This window comes from Paramisgurnus dabryanus, chromosome 5 (assembly GCF_030506205.2).
Source record: "Paramisgurnus dabryanus chromosome 5, PD_genome_1.1, whole genome shotgun sequence".
NCBI lineage: Eukaryota > Metazoa > Chordata > Actinopteri > Cypriniformes > Cobitidae > Paramisgurnus > Paramisgurnus dabryanus.
In genome coordinates this window covers 18,710,935-18,724,770 of record NC_133341.1, presented here as the reverse complement: position 1 = coordinate 18,724,770, position 13,836 = coordinate 18,710,935, and the positions used below count along the sequence as shown (strand labels likewise).

At 36.6% G+C, this 13,836-nt stretch overlaps 2 protein-coding genes across 3 annotated transcripts; both read left to right on the top strand.

Moving 5' to 3' along the window:
* The first annotated feature begins 2,351 nt into the window (after positions 1-2,351).
* Positions 2,352-7,247, top strand: uap1l1 (UDP-N-acetylglucosamine pyrophosphorylase 1 like 1). 2 transcript variants are annotated; one of them, XM_073814685.1, is made up of 9 exons: positions 2,352-2,872; positions 3,804-4,008; positions 4,123-4,298; positions 4,730-4,902; positions 5,227-5,420; positions 5,745-5,885; positions 5,971-6,159; positions 6,395-6,461; positions 6,669-7,247. In XM_073814685.1, the coding sequence occupies exons 1-9, from the start codon at positions 2,584-2,586 to the stop codon at positions 6,756-6,758; spliced, it is 1,524 nt and encodes a 507-aa protein (XP_073670786.1). In that variant the 5' UTR covers positions 2,352-2,583; the 3' UTR covers positions 6,759-7,247. The 2 variants fall into 2 exon arrangements, with proteins under 2 accessions (XP_073670786.1, XP_065106211.1); XM_065250139.2 differs by having other exon boundaries at positions 2,353-2,872; positions 5,971-6,156.
* Positions 7,248-7,332: 85 nt separating this feature from the next.
* Positions 7,333-11,612, top strand: zdhhc12b (zDHHC palmitoyltransferase 12b). Its single transcript, XM_065249992.2, has 5 exons — positions 7,333-7,793; positions 9,733-9,872; positions 10,784-10,873; positions 10,956-11,122; positions 11,213-11,612. Exons 1-5 carry the CDS (start codon positions 7,697-7,699, stop codon positions 11,526-11,528), a joined length of 810 nt encoding a protein of 269 aa, XP_065106064.1. The 5' UTR covers positions 7,333-7,696; the 3' UTR covers positions 11,529-11,612.
* The last annotated feature ends 2,224 nt before the right edge of the window (positions 11,613-13,836 follow it).

The following is a 13,836-nucleotide window of genomic DNA, read 5'->3' as shown; positions in this document are numbered from 1 at the left end:
TTTTTTAAGCTGATAAAAATGAGAACTATATTGAACTGAGTTCTCTTCCGCCATACAATATAGTTCTCATTTTTTATCCGCTTAAAAATCACCACGTTTAATCTTGTGCCACCATACTTACTTGTGTAACTACTCATGTAAGAGTCTTTAAATAACATGGAAGTGTTCGGTGGCTTCTAAATTCATCCCTGTTTGGATCCTAAGGAATGAATGGGGCTAGGCTAAATGCTAACACATTCACGACGCGCTGTAGAAAGATTAAATGCACGCATTGTAAAAAGATAGGTATGTATTAAGTCGTCTAAGTTGAAGTAATAAAATAATGAAAAACTGTGGTGTTTTCCTTTAAGATCTTGACATTTAGATCAAGGAGTCACCCATGCAACAACTTTTTTATGTCAAGGCCAAAAACTCACCAGTTTGAGGGGTTGTTGCCCTTTGTAATTCTACGAGACCTTAGTGTTAATATAGTTGCCTTATTTATGACTAAAATAAAGCTGCTTTTAGACTCTCTGGGGGAAAGCATAGGGAGACCGCATTAATGACAGACTGAAATATTTTTGTATGGATTTGATTCTCAGGTAGACTCCTGTGCAGGTTTGGGTTGAAGATAAGTTTTCTCAAGTGAGCTCTAAAACATGCTCAGTAACAGATCTACATGTGTATAACTTTTATGGAGTGAGTTTGTGCAAAACATAAAAACTGTTTGCTTTGTCAAAATACTTAAAAAAAGATCTGGGAAATGTAACACAATTTTAACCCTTCTGTGGCCTGATGGTAGTCTAACTGAACTCAGCTGTGACCCTAATCCCTTTGAATCAATGCAGTTTTGTAATGCATCTATGCGTGTCTGGTCTAAATATGCACAAATTGCACTGTCAAGTTTTTACTTGGCTTTCAAAGCTCTATTGCCCGCCCCATAACAGATGCGGCTATTTTGTCAATGTTTTGCATTTTGCACCTTTCTCCACTTTTCTTGATGGAGAGATCTGAAATCTGTGTGAAATCTGAAATCTATAGCCTTACAGTTCATCTGTTGCCATAGCCATGTTATGGCTTCTGTGAGTTTGCCACACACACACATATATATGTATATATCAATATGTACTGTTGCTGGAGTCCCCTGAATATCATAAATACAATGTTCAAATATATCCAAACATATCTAGATGTGAAGACACATCTGTGAAGTTTAAGTGGATGCTGAAATCAATGCAAAAACGTTTACTGGACAATGAAAATCAAATCTATGTTGTCCTGTATGCTGGAGAATGCATAAAGTGAATGTAGAGTAAAAATATTTATGTTTGTAAGGTAACTTAAATAAAGTTATTCTTGACTCTGATTATGGAAGATGTTATTATTCACTTGACAGCTCCTATGTGACTATGGGATGGTTTAAAATTACTGTAAACTAAATAAGTAGCCACAATATTTTAGAAATGTAAAGTTTTGTGTGAAGATACGATGTAATTAGCATAAAGGTCAGCTTTTGTTAGTATTATATTACAATACTAAATAATAAAGTAACAATACTTTCAGTGTTAATATAAGTTTTGTTAACACCTTGCAATAGTATCTCTTTATAAATGTTAATACATTAGCTTGCATGAACTTGCAATAAGCAACTTATTTTACAGTGTTCTTTGGCTAATCTATGATAATGTTAGTTCTTTTCAATGTAAATTGTAATTGTTTGCTCATGTTAGTTAATTTTGCATTAACTAATGCTAACAGATATTAGTAAATGTAGAAATTAGCATGAATAATATATATTTATATTTATATATTTATTTGTATATTATAAATCGTATATATATATTTATATATTTATATATTTATTTGTATATTATAAATCGTATATATATATATATATATATATATATATATATATATTTATATATTTATTTGTATATTATAAATCGTTATTAATCGAGGCTTAAATCAGTAACCTAGACATTTCTGTTTGATTTTTGGGAAGTTGTTTGACAGTTTTGTTTGCAAAGGTGGAAAGACTCAGCAGACCAGCACAAGACTGATCACATGACAGTGGTTAAAAGTGTGAGGAAGTCATTCATCCGCAGTGCTAGAGAAAATAAAGACCGTGTTTCAAAACCTAGTGAGCTCCCTACCTGCTGCAGACAGCCTTTTGTCCGTAGCCTTGTTTGAGTTCATACGGTTTGCGCTATAACCGACAACCTAATGACATCACAACCCCGCGAGAGCGGCTCAACAGCAGACTCCACAGTGTGATTTCGCGGTATTTTGATGTCATCCGTCTGTCGGTTCTTGCAGCGCCGCATGAACGGCAGCTGCGTGTTCTCGAAACAACAGTGAAGTAGCTCACTGTCTTTGCAAACACGGCCACAATTATGCCGAGGGGGTGTCCCGAAATGACTCATATAAAGTAAATATGGATTCACAGTAGTTTTTTGTAATCCCACAAATTGAGTACGGCTGCGTAAATGCGTTTATTTTACAATTTCAGCTTTGACCGATAGTTCCGGGCGGATTTAGACGTGGGTAGTCGTGTTGGGGTTTTGTTGTCACATCACTAATGTGTTAATTTTACAGTAGAAAAAGATGATTTCGTTCGAGGAAGCTAAAGCAAGGTTACATGCTGCAGGACAGAGCCATGTGTTACAGTTTTGGGCTGAACTTTCTGCAGAAGAGAGGAGCGAGCTGTTGGATGAGATATCTCAGCTAGAGCCGAAGGAGTTACTGGAGCACTGCCGGGGCGCTGTAGCGGCTGCGAGCCGACAACAGAGCGCTGATGCTGGGCTTGACGCGCGGATGGAGCCCGTTGCGCCGGAGTTCATTGGAAGTGTGCGTGAAAGTGACAAAGAAACAATTCAGCTGTGGGATGATGAAGGTAACTTACAGAGGCAAGGACTTGTATGAACTTTGAGGTTTAAATAAGTATTTTTTAATGCACTATATATTTTGTACTACTAAGTAATTGCATTTATCTCGGTATATTTCAAACTGTCGACGGTAATCGTCGGCTTTTCTCGTGTTCTCTAGAGTAAAAATAGATTTTCTTTTGGTAGACCCAATAAAAATGACCCAACAAAAAACTTAGGTTAGTGGCTGGAACAAATTTGGGGAAATTGTCCTCGTGGATGTGGATTTCTGGCACTGTCAGCACTTGCAATCACGTTGTTTTCCAGTTTCGTTTCAAGTTGTCCTTCCTATGGGACATAACTTAGCCCTAGAGAAACAAAGGATGCCTCTTTAAAAAAGCTCCCCATTGTCTTTTATCAGACTGGTCTCTAATATTTAAAGGGGACATATCATGAAAATCAGACTTTTTCCATGTCTTAGTGCTATATGGGTTCCCAGTGCTTATTAATCTAGAAAATGTGAAAAGAGCAACCCAGTAACTTAGTTTTGATCAAACATTCTCTGCAAACATGTGAAAAAATAGACAATTGAAATGTGGCTCCCCTTGTGATGTCAGTGAGGGATAATACCGCCCCTTAATCTGCACTATTTAACCACAGCACTGCCATATAGGGCAGATATCAGTTCATTTGCATTTAAAATGCCACATCCAAAAATGCCACATTTTTCCTCACACCTACAAAGTGGCAATTTTACCATGTTATAATAAATTCTCTATATGATATTTTGAGCTAAAACATCACATATGTACTCTGGGGACACCGAAGATTTATTTGACATCATTAAAAGTCATTTGAAATATCCACTTTAATATAATGCCAAGCCCTATTGTTGTGTACCATACTGTATGTATGTTTGCATGACATTATTTATAGTTTTTATTAAACTTCTTTATGCAGGGTTATTGCAGATTTCTCAGAACAGAGTGGCTGTTTTGCTGTTAGCTGGTGGTCAGGGGACTAGACTCGGTGTGTCATACCCGAAAGGAATGTACAATGTTGGGCTTCCTAGTGGAAAAACACTGTACCAGATCCAGGCTGAGCGTATCCAGAAGGTGCAAGAGCTGGCCAATCTGAAGCATGGCTGTAGGTGCACAGTACCATGGTAAGGGCATTTCAGTTACAACTCCCATGACGTAATTTATGAACAACCTCTACCAACAAAAAATGACTTGGTCAAAACATACTTGGTCTTACTGTTTTAATGATGTGTTAATAGGTACATAATGACCAGTGAGTTCACCCTGGCGCCCACAGAGAAGTTCTTCAAGGATAATGGCTACTTTGGTCTTTGCCCATCCAATGTGGTCATGTTTGAGCAGAGGATGATACCAGCCGTAGGCTTTGATGGAAAAGTCATTCTGGAGAAGAAGAACAAAATAGCGATGGCACCAGGTTACAAATCATTCATTTTCTTTCAAACAGAAGAACTAAATGAAGATGCACATCACTTACGGACCTATAGGAGGTTTCATAGGCCCTAATTGTATTATTAAAGTGTATTTCACTTAAATAAAACCAATATAGCAAAGGATATTTTATCTAAAATATAGTTTAACAAAGTTCTAGAGAAGCATGATCATGTTATCCAACCAATCAGTGTGAGAAGAGGTCAGTATAAATACTGTCACATTATTCCTGTGACATTTTTGCAGCCTTCTTATTCCATCTTCATTCCTTATTACCCTATTCCAAATATGCGATCATTATTGTATCTGATTACATGTTAATGCAAACTTGTGAATTAGTTATGTGACAACAGGATGATATAAAGAGTATTTAGTTGTATTTAATGTTTGTTTTTCTATTTTTTATGGTCTCATCAGATGGAAATGGTGGCCTTTATCGGGCCTTAGTTGACAACAAGATACTAGAGGACATGGAGAGAAGAGGGGTGGAGTATCTTCATGTGTACTGTGTGGACAACATCTTGGTGAAGCTGGCAGATCCAGTCTTTATTGGCTTTTGTGTAAATAAAGGAGCAGACTGTGGTGGCAAGGTAAACTGTCCTTATCTTAGTTTATCTGTTTGCCCTTCCAAGGCTTGTTTGAGTTAGCAGTCAAACTAAACCATATTAGATTTGTGTGATTAAATACTCATATACACAAGCAACCTGGCATTTGAATGTCCCACATATGCTTTTCTAGTTTTTATATAATTTTATATATAGGGGAGTTCATTGGTCCAAATTTTCTCTGGTTGCTACATTGATGCAGTGTTTCTTTATTAGAAAGTATTAAAGATTTCATACTTTAGGTTAGATTTAGCATTCATGTGTAAATTTCATCTCTTGAACGGCTTTATTTATCTTCATTTTTATCAGGTGGTGAAAAAGGCTTATCCCGCCGAGCCTGTTGGAGTAGTGTGTCGTGTAGATGGCCTATATCAGGTAGTAGAGTACAGCGAGATTCAACCAGAGACTGCAGAGTTGCGAGATCCTAAAGGAGAGCTCCTGTTCGGTGCTGGAAACATCTGCAACCATTTCTTCACCAGAGGCTTCTTGCAGGAAGTAGCTAAGTATGTTGGCAGCATCCTTTTTCTTCAATTTGAATGTGTGCACGGTTAACAAAACAGTGTTTGCTTTGGGCGATATTTGTTACATTAAGACACATTATTGTATTACATGTGTATGTTATATATATAATTGGCTGTTGAATACTTTATTCTGATTGGTTGAAACATACACATACACGTTTATCATACACTCACATATGTATAACTATATTTCATATTTTAAAAAAAGAATGCTGTTTGTATAGTCAATATGTACGTATATGTATTAACAATGTACTGTTAACATTATTTTTGTTATACACAATTATGTTATTATTTTTCTTTTAGAAACCTTGAAGGGCAGCTGACCCAGCACTTGGCTATAAAGAAAGTGCCATTTGTGGATGGAGAGGGAAACCTGATAAAACCGGTCAAGCCCAACGGCATCAAAATGGAGAAATTTGTCTTCGACGTCTTTCAGTTCTCAAAGTGAATTTTACAATCATCATTTGTTTTGATTCTGAGACAAATATGAGTACTGCCATATACCTTACTGCTCCATTTCTTGATACAGGAAGTTTGTTGCCCTTGAGGTACCGAGAGAGGAGGAATTTTCACCCCTGAAAAATGCTGATGGGGCTCCTCTGGACACACCAACTACAGCTCGCCGATCCTTGTTAGCACAACATTACCGCTGGGTATTGGCAGCTGGTGGAAACGTTTTGGATGAGCAAGATAAACCCATCGCCCCAAAACATAGGTGGTAAAACAATATTAAAAATTAAATATAATAATGTAAAATATTTTATAATATTAAAGTTGACACAAATCTTTACCCTTATACTAGGAATGTTATACTTTCCGACTGGATAAACACAACACAAGTAGTTTATCTTACCATGAAGAAAAGCATCTATTTAGAGGCAGTTCCAAGGGATGGACAGCAGGGGGAGGAGTTTGTGTTGACTGACATTGTTATCTCTTTGTTTCTTTATCAGTATGGCACAGAATGAAGACCCTTCGGCAATCTGTGAAATCTCTCCTCTGGTATCATACTTTGGTGAGGTAAGTTGACACATTATTATTGGTATATGTTTCAATACCAACTATGTTTGGAGAATTGTCTTTAAACTGAAGTTAATGTTTATGTTAAAACAGTCAATGTTTTTTAAAAAAAAGCTTTTTGAGGTGAATCATGCGTAAAGTAAAAATCTATCTCTCTTTGTCATTTTACCAGTACTGACAAATGAATCTACTGTCACTTCTTTACAGGGCCTGGAAAAGCTGCTAAAAAAGAAGAACTTGAAGTCTCCCTTTTATCTTGATGTGAATGAAGCAAATAATATTTTGCAGACTACATAGTATTTTAATATGAAAGAAAGTTTAACTTTAAAAGTATAGTTCACCCGAACATAAAAAATTCTGCCATGATTAACTTTCATGCTGTTACAAACCTGTATACATTTCTTGGTTCTGATGAACACAAAGAAAGATATTTTGAGCAATGTTTGTATCGATCAGAGGCCCCATTGACTTCCATTTATTCACATATTTAACAACATAAGAGTGACAGAATTTTCATTTTTGAGTGAACTATCCCTTTAAGTGTTGTGCTCAGGTATGCAAAGGGATGTTTACAAATCAGTTATTACATAGAAAAACATGTAGGCAAACTATATTGATTCACCAACAATGCAATTCCTCATCAGAGAATATTTAAATGAACAAATAAAAAATGACATAAATTGTGTTTGTACCAGTATGAAAAACAGAACGTGCGCACATTTGAATTAAAAAAGCTATTGATTCTATAATGCTTTACAATAGAAATAAAATCAAATTCCTTTATAATTCAGAGAATGTGTTTTTATCGTTTGTCTCTTTATTTGCCATCCAGAGGTCACATGACCACCGGTGACCAATAGGAAACGTGACATGTATCTAACCAGCAAACGGAATCAACAAGCTTATTAGAGCGAAAGAAACGCTGTTATAACCGAGTATAGCGCTTCAGTTACGTTACTAAACTACATACCATAATGCATTAGATGTGCAGCATACAGATCGCTATGCTAGGCTAAAAATGATTTTGTCAGCGAAATGTTTTTTGTGCTGGAATTTCCTGTAGGATGCGTAGGAGCTCACTGACAGCTGGAATGTAACGTTAACATGGGGTCTTCTTATGAGCTGGCTAACCCAGCTAGCTGCTTATAGAAATCTGCCAGTTTGACAATAAGATGCATTTCGTTTCGAGCAAACAGCAGACGCGTGCTTAGGTGTTTATAGTTAAGTATGCTAGGATGTTTAAAAATGTGTTCGGATCAGGATTTCTGGTGAGGACTGCTCATGTCATCTTGACATGGGTGATAACGTTGATCCTCTTCCTCCACGACACCGGTGAGTGCTCTTATACTGTTAGTATACTGTGTTTTATCTGTGGATGTGCTGATGTGGTGAACATATATAATCTGCACAATATAGTTTCACACCTCTAGCTGCATAATTGCAGTCTTTACAGTCCCACAGATCAAAAGTGTAGAAAAGCCCTATAACCACACTACATTATTTATTTTGCTATGTTCTGTTCTACTATATTGGTCTCCAACATGCTGCCGCACGAAGTCTGTAATTTGCCCGCCAAAGCACATTCAATTAATAGGCTTAATTTAAATATTTATTTATTACATATTTTTATATTGGCTACTTTTATGTATGTTAACTTTTTAAATAATGATAAAACATCAACAAATAAAATAAAATCAACAAGTAAAACAAAAAGTTTTGAGTAGACTTTATCCAAAAGTAGCCCTCTAACGTTAGATACAGTATTTTATGCTCTACTACACTCTTTCACCCCTCTCTACTGTACCATGGTGTACTTGACTATTTTCTATTTTATGATACACTTTATTACTCTGTAATATTCAGTTCTACTATGGTATACACATTTATGTAATTGAAGTAGATTAGAAAACTAACTAACTATACTGAATAGGAAGGGGTTCACCGATAAATCGTCCGATGATGCTTGCTATGCTTCTCAATGAATTACGGTGAAATGCCGCTACATCCAAAATCCAGAGGGCGCTCTCGTGCAGAAACTCAATATGGGCGGCAAAAGAAGAACCATTACACACGCGCAGCTCCAGGAAAATAATTAAGTATAATTATATTGCTGTTCTTCAAACCTTTTCAGTTATTTTCATGATAATAAGGAATATGTATAATGATTATGTTTGATGAGTGTTGCTTTCTCAAATGCATGTGTTAAACTACTCAAACTAACAGTGATTTCAGATCGATAAGGACTTACTGATCAAAAGCAGTAGTACATAAAATAGCTGTGAATAATATCGGCTGTGCGATTCAGAATAGTTATCGGCCACGTGTTATTAGTGTATATCAGCATTTATCGGTGCACCCCTACATGTTTGTCCTGTGGCAGCTACTGTAACTTTTCTATGCAATTCGAAAGGGAGAAGTGAGCTCATAGATATACATAATAAAGGCTAGATGTCTTACAGCGAAGTCTCTAACGTCATCACCGGTGGCCATCTTGTCACAGGCAAGCTTTCCGGCTGGCTCTGTGGTACTTGATGTAAGGCGAGTGATTTGCATGAACACAAACAGTCTTATCTCGCTGAAATCTTGACAGATTTACAAATGGTTTGGTTTCTTAAGAACGTTATGTTAACCATGTTTCATGAACATTATTCATAAGTATGCAGTGTCATAAGTACATCTCTGATGTTCTTATGTTTTTAACAAACCAAACAGTTTGAAAATCGGTAGAAAATTTAGCAAGTTCTGGTTACTTAAAAAGTACATGCACCAATAAATCACAATGTTACGAGTGAGCGAGCTGAGTGTGACAATATGGCTGCCAGGTGAGGACGTCAACCTCTATTTGCATCTAGCTTTTATTATGTATATCTATGGGTGAGCCACTATATGGGGCCGTTGGTTGCCGTTTACAATCTCACTGCTAGATGCTGCAAAAAATCTACACAGTGGAACTTTAACACAGGCATAGAAGCATGTTGCAATTTGGTCTTACAAATGTCACCCACATAAATCCCATGGATACATTTTCTGTTTTTGTTGTTTAAGGTACACACATGAAATAGGAGCATTTTGGACATGCTATAACAAATGACCTGCGGGTTATTTTGAGCTAAAACTTCACAGACATATTCTAGGCACACTTGATACTTATATTACACCTTGTAAAAAAATCGGCATAATATGTGCCCTTTAAAGTAATCTTGAGGCCCCCGCTTAACTATTCAACCCTACTACCCTTCATTTCACTCCAATATAATCTGTTGTCATGCAGACCTCCGGAAACAGGAGGAGACGGGGGAGCTTGCACTGCCAGTTCTGTTTGTCCTGCTGGTCCTGGTGTCCGTGCTGCTGTATTTCGCAGTTTCACTCATGGATCCTGGTTTTGTCCTTTCTGATGACTGTGATTTGCAGGTCAGTTAATAGAGACACTAGGGTGATTTTCACGAAATCCAGATTTAGAAGGTGTCCAGCATCAGAATTTTTTAAAAACCTTTGAAGCCATTTTTGCACATATAAAATTAAGTTCTGAATTTACTATAACCATTATTTTTAGAGGATTTAAAAAATATTTCCTATAGAATTATTTAATTTTTTTTAGATTATCATTATAAAAAAATTGTCATTACCGCAACATGATATTACATTAAATATATGCATTTACAAACTCATGTTTCCGTAATGAGAACTAAAAAGTTGTCTAGGTACTTTGACAAACAAAATTTTAACATAAGAATTGCTTACCTGGTAGCCATCTTGAGTGTCACAGTCAATTTTGTCCCTTCCCACTATTTTTTTTGAAATGTTAGTTCCTTGAGGGCTTAAACAATGATTGAAAATTGTTGCGGAGGATGAGAAAATTTGTCTTGGACACATTTATATTCCTTATTATTGTCTCTACATTTACCAATGATCACCAAATTCCACATGTTTCTTTACTGTAAATGTTTATAGTATAACATGCACTGAAGCTTTTTATTTTTTAGATTTTTTTTAATTATAAATATTTCCATGTCAAAGAACCCAAATCCAATCATGGACACGTTGAGGTAATGAAAATTTTCTCAAATGTGGAAAAAACAAAATTGGTTTGTATGTCGTCATTTGAAATCATGTGCAAAATACTACATGAAGAGATGTTTGTAACTGTATGCTGCTTATTTTGATACTCTTACTTTGCATTTACTTACTTACTTTCATTACACCTCATAAGTCTAATTTCGCGAGAATCACCCACTAGCATCTATCTATTTATACCCACCATCTGCATGTATTACTTCTGCCGAATAAACAGACTTCAGAAATACATTTCACTGTATTTTTAGTTCACACTTGGCATCACAGAAGAGAAACAGGACATGATTCCTCAGACCAAATCCTTGCGTCTGCGGCGCTGTGGTCACTGCCTGGTACAGGTGCGTCATTTCTAATGATATTGTTGAAATGCACTACTTAATAGTTGTGTGGAAAATAAATGAATTTAAATGTTTTAAATAGCAACCCATGAGATCCAAACACTGCCAGACCTGCCAGCACTGTGTGCGGCGTTATGATCATCACTGCCCCTGGATAGAGAACTGTGTCGGGGAAAGAAACCATCGCTGGTTTGTGCTTTATCTGGCTGTCCAGCTCATTGTCTTACTGTGGGGATTGTACATGGCCTGGTGAGTAAAGTTATGTGTTTGCTAGGCCAGACTCAGTGCCTGCTCAAGTTCAAAAATCAGACCTGTTCCTGTGTTTAAATCGCATTACAGGTCAGGTTTCAGTCATGCCCCCACCTGGCAGCTGTGGTTGAGGACCAATGGTGTTCTGCTGGGAGCGGCAGCGGTGGTGGCAGTGTTATCCTTAACTGTGCTGCTCCTCCTGGGGTCTCACCTCTACCTGGTATCTCTAAATACCACCACGTGGGAGTTCATGTCTCGTCACAGAATCTCTTACCTCAAGCATTGCGGCACAGACGAAAACCCTTTCGACCGTGGAACCCTGCGCAACCTCTGGGGTTTCTTCTGCGCGTGGGAACCTGTGGTGTGGGAGCATGTCTATTTCAAGCAAGGCAATGATCCAATTTAAATCACAGTGCTACCTTGAATTCGTATAGCTACAATTACAGGTAACCAATAAGAAGTTGATGTTTTGGTGGAAACTGCATCCGCAGTACTCGGATGCAGTTTTCTAGCTGTGAGTGATCCGTGATTTTAAAGTGCATGAACTTTGTTGTTGCAATGATCAGTTTAGACCATGATGAGCATTTTTATAATTATTTGACAGTGATAGTACTTAGACAATTTGTCTGTGCGGATTTTGCACATTTTAATAGAAAAAGCCGAATAAAAAGCACAAAATCGTGACAGCTTATCAGTGCTGAAATGTATTTTCCCATGAAATAGGTTTTGATGACTTTTCAGCTATTCGATTTACTGAATTTTCTGCACCAACTGGATATATTTCAAATATGCTAAATATTGACTTATTGTGGTACAGTTTTGGTACCTTTGGACAAAATGAATATCATTGTAAAGTTGTCAGCGTATCTCTTTTCCAAGATGCCTAACATGACGTGAACAAATGATATCATATTGTTATTCTACATCAGCAATGGTTTTGCATCAGCAATTTTGCAAGTATGGGATGTTAATGATCTGGAAATGCGGGAGGTTGTACATACATACTTTATACAGAATTTTGTGTATGTTTGTGCTAGATTCCCCAAGTTAAGATTTGTGTATTGATACGTAGTTTTGAAATGATTTCCTATAGCACTTTACGCAGTAGTGAGATATCAGTATGCTGGTAATGTGATTTTATACTTATTTATCATGCTTGTACCAAGTACAAAGTAATCTCAATTTCTCTCGCTGGACAACAGAGAAGTAAACAAATGAAATACAAAACATAGTGCAGTAATGTTCAATGTTACAATTTTTTTATAAACAGGGTATTTCTTATAACACATTTGAGCATCTTTAAGATGCAAGTGCATGTGAAGTGACATTCCTATGACTGTTAGATTCAAGTTTGTCCTGCAAGTGCATAAAGATATTTTGTTGGTAAATACAGTACAATACAGTTATGTAGTGATTCCTGTTATGTCCTTAGTGCAATATACAGACAGAAAAAGCAATAATTATTTTCGCTTTATACTTGTTTTTATGTCTTTGAATCGCTTCCATAAATATTGCACTTGAGTGTTTGTAACTCTTTCCCCGCCAAAAGATAGTTGCTAGCGCCAGCATTTTTATGATTTTCATAAGTTTAATGCCTTCCAGAAAATGTTCTTCTTTAAATATATAAACATACAATATATCAAATGAAACAACAGACCCTCTACTTAAAAAAAAGTATCCCATCTTCATTTGTTCTGTTTTAATCACCTCTAAAATATAGGTAAGTTAAAAAAAAATACAAAATTGTAAGCAAAAAGCTGAGATAATTGCATTTTTGTTAAAGATCAGGGGCCTCGTTTATAAAATGCTGCGTAGAAACCATCCTACATTTGATGTTAGGATCATTTATCAAAAATGCATCATAAACCGAACGTACACGCAGAAAACGTGCATACCCCTTTCAATTCTTTAAATCGCAAATTAACTTGCACGCAGCCGAGCAGTTTCAGATCTCCGCCTTTAAAGGGGTCATAGCTTGAAAATCTGACTTTTTCCATGTTTAAGTGCTATAATTGGGTCCCCAGTGCTTCTGTCAACCTAGAAAATGTGATAAAGATCAACCCAGTGACTTTGTTTGGGTAAGCCATTTTCTGCAAGCGTGTGAAAAATTAGGTCGTTCAGATTTTGCCTGTTTTGTGAGGTAGATAGCAAGGCGAATTACAATAATACCGGCCCCTTAATCTGCACTATCCAACCACAGCACTTCCATTTAGTGCAGAGAGAGAGAGAAATAAAAAAGTACTTGAAAGCACAATTGAGATTCAATTACAACAAACCACCATCATTGTGATCGGTGTTTGCACTTCATCAGCTCATTTGCATTTTAAACGACACACCCAAAAACGGCACAACTTTGTCTTACAAATTAGCAACTTTAACATGTTATAAAAAAATCTGCTGTGGAGTATTTTGAGCTAAAACTTCAAATACGCACTCTGGGGACACCAAAGATTTCTTTTACATCTTAAAAAAATCTCATAATATGACCCCTTTGAACAATGCCCAAGTAATGTCATAGACATATAAAAGAGCGCTTGTCAATGTTTAAATCTTTTACCAGCCACAAGAATGGCTTTTATTTCCAAAAACCTGCAGCAATTGGATAAGCAAAAGTGCGTATGTCTGCTCAGACCCTGATGTGGCGCTAAGCACTTTTCCACGTCAAAAGCAGTTTTTATAAATATGGACTTTTCCGTGGATTTTTGTGTACTTTA

Excerpts from the sequence above, each read along its gene's own strand:
- uap1l1 (XM_073814685.1), top strand. The coding sequence starts at position 2,584 with ATGATTTCGTTCGAGGAAGCTAAAGCAAGGTTACATGCTGCAGGACAG. Across the intron at positions 6,160-6,394 it reads ATCGCCCCAAAACATAGGTG|TATGGCACAGAATGAAGACC; the intron begins GTAAAACAATAT and ends TTTCTTTATCAG. Across the intron at positions 6,462-6,668 it reads TGGTATCATACTTTGGTGAG|GGCCTGGAAAAGCTGCTAAA; the intron begins GTAAGTTGACAC and ends ACTTCTTTACAG.
- zdhhc12b (XM_065249992.2), top strand. The coding sequence starts at position 7,697 with ATGTTTAAAAATGTGTTCGGATCAGGATTTCTGGTGAGGACTGCTCAT. Across the intron at positions 7,794-9,732 it reads CCTCTTCCTCCACGACACCG|ACCTCCGGAAACAGGAGGAG; the intron begins GTGAGTGCTCTT and ends GTTGTCATGCAG. Across the intron at positions 11,123-11,212 it reads TGGGGATTGTACATGGCCTG|GTCAGGTTTCAGTCATGCCC; the intron begins GTGAGTAAAGTT and ends ATCGCATTACAG.